This window comes from Vigna unguiculata, chromosome 3 (assembly GCF_037176805.1).
Source record: "Vigna unguiculata cultivar grain cowpea cultivar isolate G323 ecotype 2 chromosome 3, ASM3717680v1, whole genome shotgun sequence".
Taxonomy (NCBI): Eukaryota; Viridiplantae; Streptophyta; class Magnoliopsida; order Fabales; family Fabaceae; genus Vigna; species Vigna unguiculata.
Window position 1 is genome coordinate 44,639,775 of NC_140794.1, and position 23,956 is coordinate 44,663,730.

A 23,956-nucleotide genomic window follows, 5' to 3' on the forward strand; every position below is an offset into this window, starting at 1 on the left:
ACGAGAAGAGTAGAGAGATAATTGAATAATATATATTTATATATATATATATATATATATATATATTTTGTGGAAAAGTAAAAAACTATTTATAGTTTAAGCCATTTAAAATTTACAATCAAATGACATTTAAATTGACTTAAAAGTGACATGTAAATAAGATATATAGATTCTCGGTGGAAAATTAAAAGAAAAGGGAGGGTAAATTTAAAATTTAAAAGTTTATAAATTTAAATCAAAGTCATGATCTTTTTGCTTTGTATGTTTTATGCTTTTGCTACACTTTTCATGCCTGTGTTACATTATCATGTTTAGCTTAAATTATTTCCATTATCTTAACCGGAATAGTCTCTGCAAAGTATGCTCCAAATCCTCTCAAATCTTTGATTTCAATTTGGGCTTCAAAACTATTTTTCTTCTTTCTCTTTTTGTACTTTTTTTCTTGCCTACTATGACTTCTACTTGGGCTTGAAAAATCCAACCTAAACTATTCTAAATATTCTAAATAATACTCAAAATTGATAAGAATTAAATCTTAAAAATTATAATAAAAATTAAAAATAAAAAAATTATTAAAAATACACTATATTGGTATTTTAAATATTTTTTTAATATATTTTAAATTGTCAAAATTAGTTATAATCAGTATATTATTATGAAGATATAGTAAAGATACAAAGACATAGTAAAAGAATAGCACACACAAAAAATCTAGAGAATCTTAATTCGAAAAACTATAATGAAAAGGTTATTGAAAAGACAAAACTATAATTTCGAATATTCACTTATTTATTGGTAATAAACTTTTGTTGGAAAATTTGACTCTGATTTTTTCTTTCCAGTCATTTTTATTTATAAAACATATGTGACTCGTTTAAAAATCATACTTAATCTATAGACTAAAAACATTAAGAATACCATTCACCAAAAACCAAGTAGAAAAACATATTTGTCCATATTTTAATTATAGAGCCTTTTTCGAAACAACGTATATATTTACATGGAGATAATATTTACCACCTTAAGGTGTAAAACCATTCATATCCTACTGTTTTTATATTTAACGATTTTTTTTATTGATTGAGATATTTAATTATTATACTATTTTAAATAGGTTATCATCTATATTTTAATCTCGATATGCTTGTGTTTAAATATAACCTTAAATATCCTTATTACCGTTGCTTAATATAAGTTTATATTTCAATACATACTTTATTTAAATACTCTTAAATGTTCCACAGCTCACCCTCCCTTGGAAATAGCTACAAAAGATGAGTTTTACTGGATATAGTTGCATAAAACAAAATTTTAGTGACGTGAAGCTTAATTACCAAAGGTCAAAAGATGATCTCCATACCAAAACATGGAATGAAAACATAGAAAGAGACAAGGAACTCAATATTATACCAAAATAAATCAAACACTGAGACCGAGCAACTGTTCGAATACTGATCAAACGTAATCCCCCACTAAAATATTGTACATGGTTGTCCCGTGACAGAGGTCAAATGGGTCGAGTCACGATCGAATCGTGGTATTTCAGCTGGTATACTCTTAAGTTTAAAGAGTTGCATCCTGATTACACCAAGATCATGAGTTCGATTGAGGATGGACAATTGTTAAGAGAAATTGTTATAGGTTACACAATTATTTTGGAGGTCGGGTGGATCAAATCACAATCCAAATAGAATTAACTTTTGAACAAATGATAAGCGATCTAACATAAAACACACAATAAGAAACAACGAATAACATCACTCTAGATGATTCATCAGCACCAGAACGAGAGGAGAAAAAAAAACAAAGATAATCAAAGTGAAAGTAAGAAGAAAAAAGCTTCAAGCCCAAAAGCCTTTTAAGCTAAATATGATTTATTTAGTTTGTGGTGGTGTTTCATGCCCTACACCAGGGCTATGACCGGGACTGGTGGGGCGGTAGGCATCACCATCACCACCACCTCCAATGGTATCACTGTTTGGTTTATACCAGTAAACTGAAGGAGCTTGTGGACTCGTAGGTATTGCTGGTGGTGTCGGAATGTTGTTGCGTGACGCTTCAATTGAGTCAAAGTTGTGTTGCAGAATAAGGAAGACAAGAAAGATTAACATGGTGGTTTTTGGTGCCATGAAATGAAACTGAGCACAACACAAGACAAGGTTATTGAGCCAAACCCTAAATAACTATATTGTTACAGCTTCAAGTGCAACTTATTGAATGATGCTCTGGATGAGGTAGATGAGAGTGGTATTTAACAACACTTCCCCTGATTACTATAGGGCTTGCAACTTGAAGCATTAACTATGATTTTAATGCACATGAAGATGTCTTCTAAATACTATTGGAAATGCAGAAACATATACAGAAGAGGGAGCATTCATTAATGGGAATATATCCAAAAGAAGTTAGTTCAGCATTACTTGGCTCCTCATATCCCAAAATAGCTATTTTCTGCAACATGATGTAGAACTGTTGATTAACAAAATGCTTCTTCCACTAAGTAAACTATGGATTACCTGATACAAAAATCTTCTATTCCATCCCACGGTTTTCTTGGTTATCATTCTCTAACATGAGCACGACAGGGAAATTGGTAGAGTTGCGAATTAAATATTCCTCTCGATTAACAAGATCAGATTTTGGAACAAGAGTAATGATTAATGTCGCGAGTAGGTCGTCCACTCGAAAATGTAATTAAATAATGATGATTTTTACCTTATAAATTACTAAAAAATAAATATATGGTGGTGTATAACTTTTAATGTAATTTACATTAATTATTTGTAAAATAAATTAAATAATTGAATCATCTCATAACTGAATGAATTACTCTCTGATGCAAAGTTTTATGACTAATTTAACTTTATAAAATGAATTACATTTAATTTATGTTTACAAAATTAATTTATAAGGTAAAAATGATGATAGAGGACTATCTTCTAAACTTCAAATGGTACGAATTTGAGGACAAGTTCTTTTCGAGAAGAAGAGAATGATAGAGGACTATCCCTGGATTCTATATAAGAATAACTTAAAATAAATCTTTACAATTCAAATGACCTATATATAACAAGGGTAAGGAACAAGAGATTGGAAGATCAAATAATCAAATATATTCAATGCTCCTAATGGTACAAGCAATTGGAGATTCAAAGATATGAAGATCATGACAGCACATTTGAAGGATAATTTTTAGGAAAAATAGTTTATGTTTTTGGACTTTGAGTTTTCTTTTATGAATTAGTTATGTTTATATGTTTTTAAACTTTGGACCTTCTTTTATAATTAGTTTATGTTCTTATGATTTTGGGTTTGGGCCTTCGGGTTCTCAGGTTTTCTTATATTTATGTGCTATGTATATAGATACCAAAAACTAATGTAGACATTTTTATTTATATATTGAATTTTATTTCATTAAAGGGAGATTTTCTTTGTTCTTGGCTTAGATCTCTGATTCTTATCAAAGATTACATCTTTGTGGCACGAATTTTCACTTGACTTATCAATATGTTAGATTGTAGCGTCCTCATCTCTATCTTATTTCGTTTTCTTTTCTGATTTATTTTTGGTTTGCCTTTAGAAAATTCAAATGCATAAACAATCCTACTTTTTCCTCATATCATACGACTTCCTCTTTTATACATATTATAATCATATGTGTAATATAAGACACCCCATCATTAGATAATACTATCATAATAGTTTCAAAGAACTTGATTAAGATAAGTCACTCACACACAAACAAATACACTTGACCGATTGATTTAGGATTTTAATTATTGACATTTAAAATTTTAATATATGTCAATAAAATTTGGCAAAATATAAAATTTTTATTATTGAAAAATATTTCTATTAGTAAAATGAGTGTCAATCTTGTTGATAAATTCGTTAATAGAAAGAGTGCCGATATTCTAACTATATCTAATGAAATATGTGTTATAAATTAAGTGGAGGTGAAATGTTAATTTTAATTTATAATTAGTAATAAATATTTATTGATGGATAATTATTGACAAATTTAGACCGTTAGTAGTTACAGACAAATAATTACTAATATATTTTTGGACATCGATAATTATCAACGAATTTTTTAATTTGTTGGAAAAATTTATGAACAAGCATTTTATTAACAAAGTTGTGGTCATCAATGAATCATCATTTTGATGTACCTGACGAATTATCTTTGTTATTAAATATGATTTTTTAGTGAAACTAATATATTAAAAGGACTAAAACATGATTAAAAAAAATCCAAAACCAGAAAAATAAAATTTTTCAATGATTAAAAGTCAAATATTTATTTTAGAAAATATAAATAAAATTCAATTATATTTTTAAATATTTTCCTTTTCTCCATAAACTTTACCGGTATTTGATGAGAGACACGAAAATGAACGCGGAATTTTAACTCTCTTATTAAAAAATTTCTTAATGAAAAAATGACGGAACATATTATAGATAAAAAAATATCAAAAATCACTTTGAAAAGGAAAAATAAAAAGGAGTTTGGAAATCACAAATTCAATAGAAAGAGGAAAGGTGAAAAGGTACAAGTATGAATGTAAGTAGGAAAAAGTATATAGTTTGAGGCAAATGTTGAATTATAAAGTGGTTGAAGTTCCCATTCAAACTATTTAGGGATACTTGTCGGGGCTAATCCACAAAGAAAAAATATAGAAATAATTGTCCAATTCAAATACAAAACTATGAAAGTCAAAAGAAATATATATAGAATTGAGATAAATTTCACTTTCAAAGGAGTTAGTTGCATTACTAATGAGATATCTGCGTGTTTATATATTAATTAGAGGAGTCTAATAACATATATAATAAATTTGTCAATTTATTAATTAAATAAATCTAATAATACACATTTTTTATGAATCTATTTTACATATTTTTGTATATCTTTTATTTTGATAGAGTCTACTATTAGACTTACGTTATCCTTTGTATATTTACAAATTCTCTAGATAGTTATGTTTTACTGTTATATTAACTTCAGAACCTATAAATATTTTTTACATTACTTTTATTCAAAACTTTATTATATATTTAAAAATATTTATTATTTCTTTTCTCATTTCTAAATATTTTAATAAATGTACAAATAAACACCAAGTGTTTAAGCACGGTTTAAAACTAGTAGAAATAATAAAAGTATGTACACTGGAATTATTAATAAACAAAAATGACCACTTTAACATTCTAATATGTGAATGGGAAATAAACTTGCATGATAATTATATATATATATATATATATATATATAATAAAGAAGATTCCCTCTTTTGTCCACATTTCATAATACTAATTTTACTTTTATAATATAATTATTTTTTATTTCTTATAAAATTGTTTATCTTAATTTTTTTTATTCATCAACAATTAACTTTTCTATTCATTTCACTTTATTTTTAACATTTCACTTCATTTTTAATGAATATAAATTTATTTTATATATAAAAGAGGATTCCCTCTTTTGTGTCCACATTTTATAATACCAATTCTGCTCTTTATAATATAATTATTTATTAATTTTTAAAATTAATAGTTATTTTTACCTATTGTCTATAAAATTGTTTATCTTAATTTTTTTTATTCATCAACAATTAACCTTTCTATTCATTTCACTTTATTTTTAAAATTTCACTTCATTTTTAATGAATATAAATTTATTTTATATATGAAAGAGGATTCCCTCTTTTGTGTCCACATTTTATAATACCAATTCTATCCTTTATAATATAATTATTTATTAATTTTTAAAATTAATAGTTATTTTTACCTATTTTCTATAAAATTGTTTATCTTAATTTTTTTATTCATCAACAATTAACCTTTCTATTCATTTCACTTTATTTTTAACATTTCACTTCATTTTTAATGAATATAAATTTATTTTATATATAAAAGAGGATTCCCTCTTTTGTGTCCACATTTTATAATACCAATTCTACCCTTTATAATATAATTATTTATTAATTTTTAAAATTAATAGTTATTTTTACCTATTTTCTATAACATTGTTTATCTTAATTTTTTTATTCATCAACAATTAACCTTTCTATTCATTTCACTTTATTTTTAACATTTCAATTCATTTTTAATAAATTAAATTTATTTTATATATCAATTTAACAACATTACATTATTATCACCTACTAAGATACTATCATTTATATTTAAAAAATGTGTATACACATGCACGATAGCCTGTGTACGCTAGTGTGTGTATATATATATATATGATGCAAAATAAAAAATAAATTGAGCTTAATGAAATTAACGTAAGTAGATCCTAAATATAAAAAATAATTAAAATATGAAATGTTAAATGAAATTTAAATTTTAAAATTTGAAATATCATATTAAATTATACTTTATAATGTAAATATATGATAGTTCATTTATTATATAAAGATGATTTTTTTTATGTCCACGTTTATTTTCTAATTTTACTTTTCAAATATTTTTTTAAATTAAAATAATTATTTAATCAATTTTATTATTTAAGTGACATTATTTTTTTAAAATTTAACCCCTTTTTTTAATTTGACTGGTTTCTTAAATTTCATTAAAATAAAAGATTACCTCCAAAATAAACCTACAAAAATAAAAAAAATTATTTATAATAAAACATAAAAGAAATCATATTTAATTTTATAATTATAATAATAACGATAGTAATAGTTTTGTTATTTTTTACTATCATAAACAAAAATTAACAGACATGCTATAATGTTTACTTAATTCAATATTCCTGAAAGAAACTGGATAAATACAATTAATTGCAGAATTGATTTAAAAAAATCCTTATTATTTATGATGTATAGTATATAGGGATGTTAACGGGGCGGGTAGGGTACGGGTAGTAGCTCCCCCGTATCCTACCCACTAGATAAATATTCATCCCGTATCCGTATCCATATCCGTCGGGTATCCGTTATGCAGGTACCCGTCTATTTTTTTCATATCTGCGGGTATCTATGGGTACCTGCGGGTATCCATGGGTACCTGCGGGTATTTAAAAAATTATTAAAAAATAAATATTTAATCATAAATTCAAATAAAATAAAATAAAATACATTATTGTCAAAATTTTAAATAAAGTTCAAATAAACTCAAGTTCATACAAGTTCAAATAATTATAAAAGTAGATATAAAATGACGTTCAACACAATGAAAATTCTTTCATTAATGTTTTGATCAAAAAGTCCACTTTCTCCAATTGATTCCTAAAAAATAAAATAAAAAACAAATAATAAATCTCAATTGCCACGTGCCAAATATTCTTATTTTGATTCCATCATTTGACAACAAGTATACCATAAACGTTATTGTCTATATCGGATTTGATGTATATGCCCAATTTCAAATAAAGGAAAGAGAAGAATATTAGGAGTGTACTTGGAAGAAGACAACGTACCAATACTATTAAGTTTGAAGAATGAAGACAAAAGACAAGATGTGCAACTTAGAAAAAATTAGGCCAAAATATTTTTTTACTAATATATGTATATATATATATATATATGTATATATGAGGATATTTTTATGAATTAAAGTTTAACGGGTATGGGTATCCACGGGTACGGATACTATGATACCCGTACCCGCCCCGTTAACATGCGGGTATCAAAAATACCCGTACCCACAGGTAACGGGTATCCATTTTTAATATCCATTTTCTACCCATGACGGGTTTTATCTGCGGATATCCGCGAGTACTGATTTTTTTGACATCCCTAATAGTATAGACTTAAACCTAATCTTCATCTTATCCTAATACCAATAATTTGTTTTAAAGATATGATTATTATAAATATTTAACTAGACTTTTGTTTTTTCAGCGTACAAAACCAATTGTTATGGTAACATCCCCCTATTTCAATCAATTTGGGCCATTACACAACAGAGGCCCATTTCTACGCACGTGCATGTAGCGCAGATTCACATCACACTTCAACTCTGGTCACCAAGATCCGCAGTTTCTCTGTTACACAATTACACAAGGCAAACTCAACTTTCTTCCTTGCTGCGAGTCACTGAACACTGCACTCAACCAATCTAAAACACTCTCCAAACAGAACCCCAAACTATTCCCTTCTTCACAAACAATCTCCAATTCCCATTTTGTCTATCCACTCCTTCCAATTTCCTCGTCAACCTAACCCACTGCTTCCACTGTGCCAACGCATAATTCAAGCATTCTCGAAGAACCTCTTCCGATGCGCCGCACTGGACCCATTGATCCATGAATCGTGAAATGGAGGCAGTGGCTGAAAACCCCGCAAGGTCGAGGGGGTTAAAGTACGCATCCATAAACCCTAACAAACCTCAACCATCCCCAATTCCCAAACCCAACCAATTCCCCTCCCACCTCGACGCGCCCAACGTCTCGTCTTCCGCTCGTGCCCTCTGTGACATCCTCACACGCGCCTCCCCTCACGAAATCGAAACCGCCCTCTCCTCCTCGGGAATCGATCCCGACGAGGACCTCGTCAAAGAGGTCCTGAAACTCTCCTACAATTACCCTTCCTCCGCCGTCAAGTTCTTCCGGTGGGCCGGGCGAGGCAAAAGGCACCCGGCTCATACCTGGAACTTGATGGTCGACCTGCTGGGTAAAAACCAGCTTTTCGAGCCCATGTGGGACGCCGTCAGGTCCATGAAACAGGAAGAGAAGCTTTCTCTCTCCACCTTCGCTTCCGTCTTCCATAGCTACTCCGCCGCCGGTAGGTTTAACGAGGCCGTCATGAGCTTCGACGTCATGGACAGGTATGGCGTCAAGCAGGACGTGGTGGCCGTTAACTCGCTCCTCAGCGCCATTTGCTGCGAGGACAACCAAACGTCCGTGGGCGTCGAGTTTCTCGAGAGGATCAAGGCGAAGGTGTCGCCTGACGGCGACACCTTTGCCATTCTTCTCGAAGGGTGGCAGAGGGAAGGCAATGCTGCTAAAGCTAAGATCACGTTTGGTGATATGGTGGCTCAAGTTGGCTGGGACAAGGACAATGTTGCTGCCTACGACGCGTTTTTGATGACCCTCTTTCGCGCTGACCTCATGGATGATGTTGTCAGGTTCCTTCAGGCTATGAAGGACCATGATTGCTTCCCAGGTTTGAAATTCTTTACCAACGCGCTTGACGCTCTTGTCAAGCGAAACGACGCCCATCACGCTATCCCTATGTGGGATGTGATGGTCAGTGGCGAGTTAGTGCCTAATTTAATCATGTATAATGCCATGATTGGGTTGCTCTGCAACAATGTTGCTATTGATCACGCCATTCGCCTGCTCGATGAGATGGCTTTCCATGGCGCTTTTCCGGACTCCCTTACCTACAACATGATCTTTGAGTGCTTGGTGAAGAATAAGAAGGCGCGTGAGACGGAGAGGTTCTTCGCCGAGATGATCAAGAATGAGTGGCCCCCTACCGGCCCTAACTGCGCTGCCGCCATTGCAATGTTGTTTGAATGCGATGATCCTGAAGCAGCGCATGAAATTTGGAGTTATGTTGTTGAGAATCATGTCAAGCCGCTTGATGAGAGTGCGAATGCCATGCTAGTTGGACTTTGTAACTTGAGTAGATTATCGGAGGTTAAGAGGCTGGCTGAGGATGTGCTTTATAGAAGGATCAAGGTATATGAATCTACAATGACATTACTGAAGGATGCCTTCTATAAAGAAGGTAGAAGTGCAAGAGATAGATATGATAGTATCTATAGGAAGTGGAAAGCTCATGTCCAGTTGTAAATCTAAAATTTAGTTGATTTTCAACCTTTGTTGCCAAAGACAGGCAAGTTACACTTGTTCTTGACTGTCTTTGATGGCTAAAGTGGTGTTCTGCATCTTTCATCATATTCACTCCATGATTGCCTTTCCCTGTGATAGTCTTTTTGTGTTAGTAGTTATATTTCTTGTCTAATTCATTTTCTTCCACTTATTTTAAATATCTGTTTTTGGGCTTGTCATACTGCAATTTAGGATCGACTTATTGATAAATCATGAACCATAGGCGGTTTGCATGCAAATTTCTAGAGTTAGTTTTCACGATGGCATGATCATAATATAAAACATCTAGCTTTTTGTAAATATTTTCACTTGGCTTGCCTCTCCATGTTTTGGTTCACATTTGTGGTGCAGGCAGTTCTTGTTGGCGTTTTCATTAAAATCATGCATCTTATGACAAAGTTGCACATTGAGTTTCCTTGTTTCATGTTTCTTCATGGTTATTTTATTATCTATGTATTTGCATGTCAATTTTCTGTCATCACATTAGAGGCCTTAAAGCTTATGGATTGTTACCCTGTGGGAGATGGGGATGAGGAGCAAAAGTCCTCCAAAGTATAGAGATATGGGAACAGGGATCATAAACCTCACCTGGCAAGTCTGCAAAGATTTTAAAAAACAAGATCATCCTTACTCTTATTTATGTTTATATCCATATATAATTGACAAGTTATCTTTTCTCTTGATATTTAGTATATAATGTATTTTTTGATAATTTATGGTTATAATTTCTTTTCTAATGTTGGAGATTTGCTCACTTAGATGGACATTCCTTATCCTACCAAATGAAGTTAGTTGTATGGATTCACATGTTCTTATTGGGCTTGGTTAAAGGCCAAATTCTCAGGAACGTTAGTCATCATGGGGCTGCTCTTAAATTTTTTATCTATGTTTTATTTTGGTCTTTCTCTCTTTTCATGACCAAAGATCATGCAACTATTCCTTACTGGTATTGCTAGTGACATTTTCCCCATATCCAAACTACCTTATTTGATATTTTATCATCCTTTTCTCAATTGGTACCACAACAATAAATTCTTGTATTAATTAATCAGTTTGTATGTTGTCCTTTCTTGTGTGACCACTCTCATTTATAGTAAAATTTTATTGCTGCTACCCCATATTTTTCTTTCGGTGTCCCCTTAACTCCAACGTTCACAAACATTCTTTGTACATACATTAATAAAGATTGTTATAAACCACATTGGTTGGTACAAGTGGTAGTGACTTGTGTCCTTTAACCTAGTGATTAAGGGTTCAAATCCCAGTGATACCACTTTGGGTATGGAATAAATCATGTTTGAGGGAAATACCCACCTTGTATGTGCTTAAGGTCCCAATGATGTTAGTCATTGTTTAATCCATACCAATTTTACCATTTTATTTTTATTCAGTTCTTTCAAAGGTTTGTATGGAAGTCGAACTGTGGGTATGTTCAGTTGCAAAACAAGCTGCTCCTATCCTGCCCAATACCCACTTCCTTTGCTATAGAACTTTGGGCACTCATGCATAGAAAATTTATGGGATATTCTCTTTTTCACTTCCGGCATAGGCTAGTCTCATTCCTTTCTCTAGGCATGGCTTATCAATAAAGAACGCTGTTGTTTCCTTTACATTAAACAGTTCTTCCCTTTTGTACTAGTGTTTGTGGAATGTAATTGCATTCTATGTGAATACAACAACTACAAAACTTGTTCCTACTAGGCGTGATTGGCTGCATAAATCAAGAAAATTAATCTATACAAAAAACTATTGATTTCAATATTTTAAATAGTTTTTAATGGCTTTGCTGATAGATTTTCTCAGTCCCTTCTCTAATCTGTTGGATATCTGCTAGTATATGCTTAAATTTAACACTCAACTCAATTATTGGTCTTGGAGACAGGCATGTTTTGCTTGTTCTTGACAGTCTCAGTTAGCTTTGCCTTTCTTTCAAGCAGTGTTCTGAGTTTCACTGTTTTGTTTTCACTCCATGGTAGCCTTTCCTTGTGGATAATTAGTTGTCCATGTTGTCTTTCTGTATAATTCCTTTTATTCTCCTTATATTAAAATGTTTATGTTAATATTAAGCTGATCACACTCGGCTACCTAAGATGAACCAAGGGGTTCGTGAATAATATGGGATTGGTGCTGTTTTTTCTAAATTAAGAAGTCATGATAGAATAATCATAATCATTATAACAAGTTATTAGTATGACTTTCATGGAATTATTTGCATTTGACTATCGGTTTATGATTGCTAACCCAGTTCTAGCATTTTCCTTCAATTTGTTTTTCGTATATTTTGTAGAATGGCAGTTTTTGTGGGCTTTCATGAAAGTTGCGCATGCTTGCTTAGAGCAAAGCTGCAGATTAAGTTTCCTTACGTGGACATTTATTATCAGGGCTTTGATACAAGTGCTTATACTCTATTAGATTTTGTTCATCTATTATTGATAGCATTGCCTTGTTGGTGTAAGTGGGGAGTCATGGTACTAGAATTGTGGTCGCAAGTTCTAAGTTTTCACGGTCGGTCTCTGCATCTGCGTCCACAACCGTAATTTAAAACACTCGGACCACAAAGACCCGAAGTGGAGAGTTGAATGATAAAGCTATCTTACGGGTGGGGTATGGGCCATTACGACGGTTTTCATTTTTTATTTTGTTCTTGGCTGTTTCATGCACTTAAATTGTTTCAAATACTCTGATTTTTTTAAAGAATTCTCTGAATACTGTTAGTTGGTCGGGTTTTCTACTTTTGAGGCCGCTTGATTGACAAATCCAAAGAGATACACCTTGCTCAACTATTCTTTTTACAGCATGTGCATCATTGAAGGATTTTCTGTAGTCATTTGATAGTTAAATTTTGGGTATGTTTTTTTGGATCATAATCTGCCCTCTTCCCCTCCTCCTGTGCCTCATTCACAGAATCTAGGTACTTCTCATGGATTATTCCCTCACTCGTCCTCTTTTGCTATTTCTCATTCCTTGCTCTAGCGATGGCTGGAAAGAACCCAGGGAAAGCTCTGTTCTTCCTTTTAATTAATATGTTCATCCTTTTTATGCTAGGTTTTGAGGAATGAGATTGTATTCTATGCTAATGAGGTGACAAGATTGTGGATCTTCATAGAGGGATATTGTGCATATTGCTGCTGAGTGCTAACATCCTATATTCACTTTTTCGTCCACATCCGACGTATCTTTACTTTGCTTGGTTCATTCAACTCCCAAATATGTCGTAATGCTTAAAAAATGTTGATATGTTTGATGCAAATTGTCCATAGGTTTGGTGAAATTGAGGGTGATAGTTTAGAATTTAATGTGGTTGAAATTTACTCCTTTATTGAAATAAGGTCCATATAGTTAAACAGAATAATTCTGAAATCTCGGAAGTCGTAAACACTCTTGACTCATCAAATGTAATGCATGCTAGTAACCTGCTACAAATTGAGAGTATCTTGCGTTGATAAATTTCTTTTATGATTACTGTCTGCAATCTATGGTTCGTCTTTTCCTCACATTTTGCTCATTTACACTGTATGCACAGAAAAGTAAATATGGTATTGGTCTTTATTGTTTTTTGGTTGGGAAAAGATTTGTGAAAGGGAAGACTATAATTCCTAGGCCATGGCTTGCCACAAGATTTAGCAAGGGCTTGTGGTGCCTACTTATATATAGCTGACAAAGATGGATGGTTATCAAACCTAAGCTGTTCAGCAAAGTGTCCCGGGATCCTTACCAACAACACCTGGAGGTGAGTGCTTCTTTTTATTACTTTCAATTGTACTTACAGATGTTCCTTGTCACCTAGTGACATGTAAACTTTGTATAAATGTTATATATATGCTTTGAAATTTATTACAAATGGTTGAAGCATAGCTCAAACTTAAATCAATTGTTATTCTGGTATATTTTTGTTTACACTAGTAGTTATATCAATTATTAGCAAAACCAAGCACAGCTTAAGATGATTATTGTATTCGTTATACCTAACGGTCTATTTAACTTCCTAAAGCATTGCTTTAATACAGAGAAGAGAACTATGTCAATAATTATATATTTACGATTGTTATTAACTATAGGATGATTATTATTTGTAGTTAGGATAACAGTTTAACATTAAAAAAAGGTTATTGCATTTTTTTTTAAAAGTAATAGTTATCGCATTTGATTGTTGTTGTTGTGATGCATAATCTCTACTTTTAGGACTGCCAGTTCTGTTTGAAAAATTGTTTAGTTTTCTTCTAAATATCTGAGAAACATGTATCATTCGAAAGACCTTATACTTTGTACGACTGGGTATTAAATAACTCTTCGTGAACAATGAATTGGATTCTTGTGGCTTGAAACATGTTAATGTCAATCTTTCTATATCATAAAATAATGTGTCATATAAGGTGTCTAAGATAGGTTGAATTAAAAATGAGTAACTTAATTTCATTTACTATTTGGTGAGTTGAAAATTTTGATTCAATTCACTACTACGGACTTGTGAGTTAGGTGGGTTATATAATTGACTTGGTTAATAATTTCTTGTTCTCTTAATTTATTTTATATATTTAATGAAACAATCAATAGATTGACTTGATTCATCTATTCATAATAATATAGTCAAAATATTATTTATTATTTATTTCATTTAGTATTATTATAAAAATAATTAGTGAAAAACTAAAATATCAACTTATGTAATTAAAAATAAAATAAATTAAGCAATTAAGTCATCCAAATATTATTGTACAATATTTTAATTTTAAAAAAATATTAATTTACATAAGTAGTAAATAATTATGAAAAAAATCATAAAAGGTGTTGACAGTGAGTTACGAGTTAAGTCATTTTCAACTGGAATTGAATTATTCAGTCACTTTTAACTCGAATTGAATTTATTTAACTTATGAATTAATTAAGTTGAGTTTAATTTGATTTATATTTGATTTATTTTTTTAAATCATGACTTAAATCTTTGATGAGTTGTGTTTGTTCACCATTTTAACACCTCTGATCATAAATTAAGATACATGCTTTCTCTGTTACAATAAGAAAAATATTGGTGGTGCACTGGACTATTGATTGTGAAACTAGCATTAATAAAATCGTGGTTAATTCCAAGGATGGCTATACGATAACTTCTTGAACTCACAAGCTTGTTATGCCATTTTGGGCACTTGTCACAGTGTTATGAATCAAGCGCTTCAAGGTTTATTTCTTATCATATCACACAAATCTTTCCTGTTAGTTGTAAGTGCCGTTTTCGTTTATATTTATTTTTATTGAAATGGCTAAATTTTTAAAAAATTATATAAATGATAAAGTCTTCTCATCCTGAAATATTAAGTTCACATCCCATTTTTTTTTCGACCCTTATAAAATGATATCTTAACAGAAGCATGTTTTCGTTGTAATTTTTATACACAATGAAAGTAAATTTTCTCTGCGTGAAGGAATGTGAATCCATCATTCATATGTGAACACAACTTCTTGTTAGACATGTTAAAGTGAGTTAAATCGATTTATGTAAGTTCATTAATAAAAACAAATTAACTCAGTTAGATTTTTTTTGGTGAATTATAAAATTTTATAATTCAACTTGATTTATCACCGATTAAATGAGTTGATGTATTTTATTATGTTTTTTTTAATTTATTTTATAAATTTATGGAGTAAATCAAAATGAATTACGTCAACTCATTTTTTTCATAATAGTATAAAAATAGTTGTGAAAATAAATTCTAAATTTGTATAATTTGACGAATAAATAAATTAAACATTCTAAAATATTGATTAAACAACATTATGATCTTTAAAAAGAATACATTATCAAGCTACGTTATTAGATATAGTAAATAGTCATAATAATAAAACTTAAAAAATACAGCAAAGGGTTGTTGATGGTAGATTAGGGTTCAACATATCTTTAACTAGATTTGAATCCATTTAATTTGTGATTTAAGTGAGCTGATCTCGATTTGAATTCCATTTGAAAAAACTAAATTTTCTCAAATCTAATGTATTTCAAACCCATGTCAAATTAACTTTCGGGTTTTAGCCCACTGTAACATCTATACCCTTCCTTCTATTTCTATTACATGAATTTACTATATAAATATTACTATATAAATATAACATTCTTTCGAAAACAAAGTTTTCAATGATTTTATTTCTGTCTCTGTGTATTACTTGAGTCACAATCTAGTTATATTTTATTTTAGTGGATAAATGATTGTTTTCTAAGGGTTTAAATCTATGTAGTTAAAATTATAATTATAGAGAATCAGTAACTAAAACATTTTCCACTAATGTGGTGCCAATAGACTGAGCTTTTCATTTGTTTTTTAAATGTTGGACAGATAATAATAATTAATAAAAAAAACACCTACAGCTAAACTTTACACAAGCTGTTTCTGTTTCTTCATTTTTATCCTTCTAAACTTTTTTCCGACACTGTGACTACCCAATATTTTGTTGAAAATGTATTTTTATAATTCTAAAACGCATACCATTATTAGCATTATTGTTAATCGGTGGACAGTAAAAGATATTAAAATGGTAGACAAAATAGTTTATTTTAATTAAGAGATATTAAAATGGTTACAGAAGTTGTTAGATTCAGCCTTTGTGTGAAATTGATGCATGTTGGGAGGTGCAGAAACAAAGGACAGAATTTGCTCTGTAGAAAACAATAGAAAAGAATAATCGAGTAGGATTTAGCACTGCAAGTTTGGTATTTTCACCTTTTTCAAAACGAAATAGCGGCTATGATTCATAGTTGTGGAGAAGCTTATGCCATATAAGAAAACATAAATGCACTAGATCTAATGCTTTCAAGGGAGGAAAAGAAGATACCAAAACCTTCAATCAGAATAGAGTTAAAAGAACTCAAATCTAGTTCACTCACTGCAGAAGTCCTTTGAACACTTTGAACACTTTCTTCGTTCATGCTATTTCTCCATGGCCAAAACCATGCCCAAGTTCAAGGGGAAACTGGTGATGGGTGCAAATGGCCGCACCAACCCTTTGGTGTGGCTGGTGGCGATTATCTGCACCGTGATAGCGGTGGCAGTGGTAGTTGTAGGCATCGTAGTGTTCATCGGGTACATGGTGATCCACCCTAGAGTGCCTGTGATCAGTGTCACCAATGCTCGCCTTGACCTTCTTAGAAATGACTATGCTGGTTTGCTCCAAACTCAACTCACCATTGTTGTGACTGCAAAAAATGGGAATGCGAAGGCTCATGCAACCTTCTCCGACATCACCTTCAACATCAGCTTCCAAGGGCAGGACATAGCTGTCCTTGTTGCAGACCCTTTTGAGGTGCCCAAGAACAGCTCCAAGGACCTCAGCTACGTTGTTCAGTCATCATCCATACCCTTGAGTCCTGATCAGATGGAACTAGTGGGTGATGCGTGGAAAAAGAATGAGATTGAGTTTGATTTCAAAGGGGCTGCAAGGACCCAGTGGAGGGTAGGTCCTTTAGGGTCTCTTAAGTTCTTGTGCCATCTAGATTGTGACCTAAAGTTCCGACCTTTGAATGGGACTTACATACCCTCCCGCTGCACCTCCAAGTCACATTGATTGTTAGTTAATGGGTCCTTCCATTTTGGCCAGGTTTTGCACATATTTTCTCCCCCTATATTCACTTCCCTTTTGTGTTTCATATTTGCTTCACTTCTTAGTAATAAATGTAGATTTTCAGGTCTCTGAATATTTTCAGTCTTGGTTTTTGTAGATGTTTAACTCAGCATGCATCTATGTTGATACTGTTTAGGAAACTTGGTTTCAGAATCAATCATCTGTGTATAGATATAGAACATGTTTATCAAATGTGCTTTGTTTTTCTGCAACCGCTGTTTTTCTTTATTGGTTTATCCCTGACAGAATGGGAAAGTAGAGATGATTTGCAGATTTTTGGATTTGTTTAGGTTTATAAGTGCTGATTTCAGCAATTAAAGTGGAAAAATGTTCGAAAAATAATATTTTCACTATTAAATTTTGATAACTTTTTTTAGATAAGTGATTTTAAAATATTAAAAATAAAAAAATAAAAAAAAATTACAAAAAAGATGTTATTTAGAGTTGTTTAAAAAAATTGTCAAAATTTAATATTCAAAAAATTATTTTTCAAAATATTACAGATGAAAATTGAAATTATAGTGAACAAAGAGAATGGAAGAAACTAGAAAAAAGCCTAACATTCCTCCAACATAAAAAGAGGTTGAATATTTTAAGTCTTTGCTTTTGTTTTGGTCCCTTTTCTAGTGAAGCCTTTCCCTCGAGCCTTGTATGTTCTATGTATTTTGCACACTGTCTTAGTTGTTAAGTTTCTCTGTATTGCTCTCTGATAACACCTTTTTAAGTTTTTATATAATGCTATAATTTGTGTGCAACACACTGTTCAAGTGTCAGCAGGGTCACATCCCAAGAAATCTTTACCCAGTACCAGTTTAAAGCTACCAGAATGTCCAATTACTAGTGCATATATAATGACAAAAAAAAGTGATAAATCTTTTTATTAGAAGTTCATGCGCATTATTGAATAAAATAACGTCATTTTAAGGATTTTTTTTATAGTTGTCTTAAGTTAGTTTAATATAATTAGTGACCTAAACAATTTCACAATGTTAATTAAAAAGTAATTATATTAACGTTGTGTAGAAAAATTAATTTATATTAGTTGAAAAATAATTTTATTGACTTCAATCAAAATATTTTTATGAAATTAGTTAAAAAGTAAATACTAATGTTGGTTGAGAAAATTCTTATTAATGTTAATCTAGAACACTAGTGCAACAAATATTTCTATGTTGGTTAAAATAGATTTTTTATATCGGTTCTAAAATCAGTATATAGATACAGTTGATATAGAAAGTTTTTACTTTTTACGTTGATTTTAGATTCGTCATAGAAAGTACATATTTTATGTCGATTATTGTCACAACCAATGACACAAAAAGTCTCACGATCCACGATTTTTCATTCTTCAACTCTCATTCATAAATTTCATACATGCTGACAACCCCATCAATCTTCACCTTCACCCAATCATTTTTCTTTATTATTCTCAAACTTACATTTGCCCTTTCATCGATGAGGGTCTCACAATTAATGTCGTCATAGATCTAGAAAGGAGACCTCATGCGAAGAAGGGTGTAATAGCAATTCTAGTGGAAAACTTTATGGTAGTGACAGTGAGGTGCAAAGTCATGTGCGAAGGAGGAAGAAGCACTGGTGGAGGGAGGAAGGGGAGGCCCTTGTGCGTGGAAAAGATAGAAAATACAAAAATATATCAACAACATGCAACCAAATCTCGGTATTGAAAAGCCACATGGAAAGATTCACATAGTTATGCAATAAAAATGAAGAAAACCCTAAATGAGATAAAGCACCCATTACCAAACGAGAGAGTCGCGAGAGCAAGAATGAGAAAGAGTAAGAGCAACGATAAGAAGAGTAATGACCACCAGAGCGAGGAAGAGACGTCAACCACCAAAGCATGGAGACACAAATGCATAGAAGGTGTAGAGAGGAGGAAAGTCAAGAGTCTGTGAAAGCGTGAGAAGGTTGGGTGAGAAGAAATAAATTAATGATGTTATGCCAATTATAACGAAAAATCAACATAATATGTATATTTTAAATTTAAAATAATATACGCTCCAACTTTCTATATTGATTCTGTAACATCCAAAAAAAAATAAAAAAGTAATATATATATATATATATTATAAAAAGAAAAATTATTATTATTATTATAAATAATAATATATCTATATTAATAATTTGTAAACATAGATGACTAATTAACTAATAATAAGTTTATACCACACATTTAGTTATATATGTATAAGTTATTTCAATATTGGTATTATAAAAGAAATATATTTCAAATTAAATGCTAACAACTTTAAATAATCACATATATTTGTAATTGTTATAAAAGAATTCAATGTATAAGAAATGTAAATTAATAATATTGTATATATACTATAATTTATTCTTAACATAATTATTAGTTTATATAATTAATAAAAGAAAAAGGGAGTGATAAGATTGCACATGCGAACTGCAAACCTTATCTCCTCTTATGATCATTAATGAAAAAAATCTTGAACCAAACCTAAAGAATAGTATTAACAAATATAGTTAAATTTAAATTAAAAGTGATCATTACATTAATTCTTATAAATAGGGGCGAGAGATGAATAAAATAAAAATGTGAGAAGAGGTAGAACGTGAAAAAAGAAAAGACAGATAGAGACTTAGTGCTATAAGTTCATCAAGTTCATCCCGTATAAGAAAGAAAGATAAAGGATAAGTGGTCTGAGTGCACCGAAGAAAAAAAAATATCATCAAAGTCTCAATACAAATTTGGTATATGTTCCACAATAACTAAGGTAAGGGGAGGAGACATTTATCATTTTATCCTTTTAATTTTTTTTTATCTCTTCATAATTATTTTTATTTTTATATTTACTTTAAGTGAGGTGTCCCTAATCTCATTATAATTTATATTTAGTTCTTATTCTTATTTATTCATTTATATTCATCTTCAGTTGTGCACTATCCTATCTATTCAATATTCAATTTATATTTACTTTCATTTATTCATTTATATTATTTCAGGTCACTCACTTATCCTCTTTGTTTATTATATATTTATTTTTAGTTATACACTGATCATATATATTTATTTATACAATTACATGATTTAATACCAAAATAAAATTTATGATAAATAAAGATTTGATTTTTTGTAGTTTGGAGGTATAACCATGGGGATTTAAATGAGTAGTTAGTACTCAAAATGAGATGTTCTTGAGTTACTTTGTCGACCCTGATGTGACTCAATTATCCTAACTAGTTACTACAAAATTAATCAAAATCTTTATAAAGTAAAATAAAGATGCAAGTTTTACGGATTTGAAAAGAGTTTTCATTTTATTTTATTTTATTAAGATATGTTATATTTTTATGTGATAGTTGTCTCACTTCCCTATTTTATGATTGTGTATGAAAAACAAAATCTTATAATCTCATGGTAGATGATTGCTCCTAACATGCCTGACCCTCTCTTCGTCGACATTGTGGCAGTTTTTTTGTGAAATGCCTGACAAACAAATGCAGTAAATAATTCAGTGACATTTCAGGGAACCTGAAATTCTAGCATCACCTTCCTAAATGCTCCAAATGCATTACCCTTGAAGGACGGATTGTAGTCACTTTTTATTTACCTCCAATAGTCCAACTTAATCTTGTCCATAACCTTTTTCCTCCACTTGTTTAAATGCTAATATACGAGGGGGGAGCTGTAAACAAGTAATACTCCTTCCTCTTCTACTGTAGAAAATATAATATGTATCAAATGATGTAAATATAAGATGCATACAATATTATAAAATATATAAATATATGTATATGTGAATATTTTAAGTATGTTATATGTTATTGTAAAATTATGTGTTAAAATTTTATAAATATAATATAGAAAATAATAGTAACAAATAAAAAAAAAATTGGTCGCCACATGTTCTAAGTATAACTAGTATAAAAAGTTTTGTACTTTACTACCAAATTGTCATAGTTCCCACTTTATATGCTCGTTCAAACGATAGGCAATATAGAAAGTCTTATACTTTATTATAACTTTGTTACCACTCCCACTTTCTTAAGTTAGTTATAATGATATACGACATTGCAAGTTTTATTATATTTACAATTTTGTCACCATTTCAGTTATTACGACAGATGGATTAAAAATTACATTTGACATTGGTTCAAAATCATTAATGTTGATAAGAAAAACGTCCTGATTAGTGTGCGTTGAGAAAGATCAACACTAACTTGCATATTAAAAAAATAAAATATTTGTGATAATAATTGAAAATAACTACGAAAATTTTCGTGAAAAAAAAACACGTTGAATCAATAATGCTTTGATCTTGACCAAATAACATCTTAATAGAAGTTAAGTCGATAATATTTTGAGTAAGACTAAACTCAATACAAGATATGAAAATAAAAAATTAAAGAAAATAAAATATGAAGAATTTCAAATTCTTAATTTTTATAGAAAATAAAAAGATTTAATTTTAAATAATTTAGATATCAAGAGTGTTGGACAAAAATTCAAAAACCGATTCAATTATGATAAAAAAAAATGAAATTTATTTGTGATATATAAATTTACTTTTTTTATTATTATTATTATTTGAATAATCTCGATTTCATTGTTTTTTTTTTATTTTTTCTATTTTTCCACACTGTATTTCTATGAAATATTATATTTTTATTTTTTTATAACAAATATAAATATATATATATATATATATATATATAAAATATAAAATGATCGGTGTATTAATAAGTAAAAAATTATAACTTATATTTATTCATTAAAACAGTTTAATTATAAATTCAAACACTATATAAAATAAAGTTGAGTCAAATTTTAATATGATCGATGTAATATATCATATCTTTTATTTGCGGAATCAACTTTTGTCATTCCTCTCTATTCCTTGCATCACCTCTCATGTATGGTTCCTTCCTTGCATCAACTCTCAAGTATGGTTCCTTTCGTTTTAATTTCCCTGTTTATTGAACTTTAGCTATTTTGAAAGTGCGTTATTCTGCTTTATTTCTTCTCGTTCTCTCTTCCAAAAATGTTGTTCTTCAATTTAATTCATTGCGTTCCTTAATTTCTCCCATTGGAAATCCTTTTAGGGCTTCCTTTTCTAGTGAGACAAGTATATAACTTGAAGATAAGGTGACTAGTACTTCAATGTGAGTCATGCACACGTGTTGGATGAGACATTAATATTTATCAATAAACAAATAATGTTGTAAATGAAAATAGAAATTAGTCTATTTTTAAAATGTTAATTTAATTTAGTACCAAACTTTTGAAATGCGTAAATTTAGTTATTTTAATCAAATTTTGTTAAGTTCGTTTAATATTTCAAACAAGTTTCATGATATTTTACCGTTTGATATATTTTTACTTCAATATTAGCTGAAAAATACATCTAAAATCTTAAATAAACTTAATAAAATTTGGCTAAAATGACTAAATTCATACATTTCTAAAAATAGAAGACGAAATAAGTTTAAAGTTTCAAAAATAGACTAATTCTAATTTTCATTGAAAGTCGATAGATAAAAATATATTTAACCTAGTTATGTAAATTACTTTCTAAAACAGTTAAACGTCTTAACAAGATAATTTTTGGAAAAAACTAAAAGAAGTCAAACACAATATTTGACAAAATGAAAGCACAACGTAGTGCCATACCTTTGAATATATAATTCTTGACGTATGGAGGAAAACCCAACAAGTGATATCTTCCAATGCATAGTGTTTTTTTTCTTTTTTTCCCGCAATCTTCCAATGCATGGTATTATCTATTGGGTCAATTTGAGAAATACTATGGAAGATGAAGCTACAAGGTAGCAAGATTATGATTAGAGAAACATCTTGGAAAATTAACTTTCTTGTTAGGAAAATCATCATCAGTGCATCAAATATCTTCAATGTTGAAGTTTTGTACTTTTACTTCTATCCCTACGAATAAACAACCTAGGCATGAAATTGAGTTGTATTTTATTACCGTAGCTCTCACCTATTTTTCTTTAGATTGTTATTGAATTGTTCTTGTTTTGATCAGAATTAAACATAATTGACTTTCCTCTCCAATTACTTACTAATTTTACATTATTTAAATAGTTTTTTGAATCATTAATTTTTTTCCTAGAAATATCAGTCACGTTTCTTCCTTCAAAACACCAACCAATCACCACGATGGGGATCTATGCCTTCTCTAGGTTAGGGCCAACACTTCTTTGTGCTTTATACATTGGCAATATAACAAATGCAAAAGATGTTTTACTTTTGTCCAAAAGCTTAACCACTGAACCATCTTACCACACAACCCTTCAAATATTCAATATGCAACATATCAAACCCTTAACTTTAAACCATTTTCTTCATCGTTTTCATGTACCAGCAACATTTTTCTCAAAAGGGTCAACATATATGTTCTATGTGTCTCATTGATTTGTTTCCCATCACCATGATTCTAAAACATCTTCAATATTCTTTTGTCCACCACTATTTGGTTGTTTCTTATTGGAGTCACCTCCACTCAAGACACTCCTATAGAATACAAAGTTTCACATAGTATTCCAAATACG

The 23,956-nt window shown here is 30.2% G+C and overlaps 2 protein-coding genes across 2 annotated transcripts; both read left to right on the plus strand.

The window, feature by feature from the left end:
• Nucleotides 1–7,947: 7,947 nt before the first annotated feature.
• LOC114177893 (small ribosomal subunit protein mL103 (rPPR7)-like) lies at nucleotides 7,948–9,891 on the plus strand. Its single transcript, XM_085671460.1, has one exon. It carries the CDS (start codon nucleotides 8,261–8,263, stop codon nucleotides 9,752–9,754), a length of 1,494 nt encoding a protein of 497 aa, XP_085527586.1. The 5' UTR covers nucleotides 7,948–8,260; the 3' UTR covers nucleotides 9,755–9,891.
• A 6,718-nt stretch (nucleotides 9,892–16,609) lies between these two features.
• Nucleotides 16,610–17,613, plus strand: LOC114179322 (NDR1/HIN1-like protein 12). The gene has a single exon (XM_028065622.2). It carries the CDS (start codon nucleotides 16,721–16,723, stop codon nucleotides 17,342–17,344), a length of 624 nt encoding a protein of 207 aa, XP_027921423.1. The 5' UTR covers nucleotides 16,610–16,720; the 3' UTR covers nucleotides 17,345–17,613.
• The last annotated feature ends 6,343 nt before the right edge of the window (nucleotides 17,614–23,956 follow it).

Excerpts from the sequence above, each read along its gene's own strand:
- LOC114177893 (XM_085671460.1), top strand. The coding sequence starts at position 8,261 with ATGAATCGTGAAATGGAGGCAGTGGCTGAAAACCCCGCAAGGTCGAGG.
- LOC114179322 (XM_028065622.2), top strand. The coding sequence starts at position 16,721 with ATGGCCAAAACCATGCCCAAGTTCAAGGGGAAACTGGTGATGGGTGCA.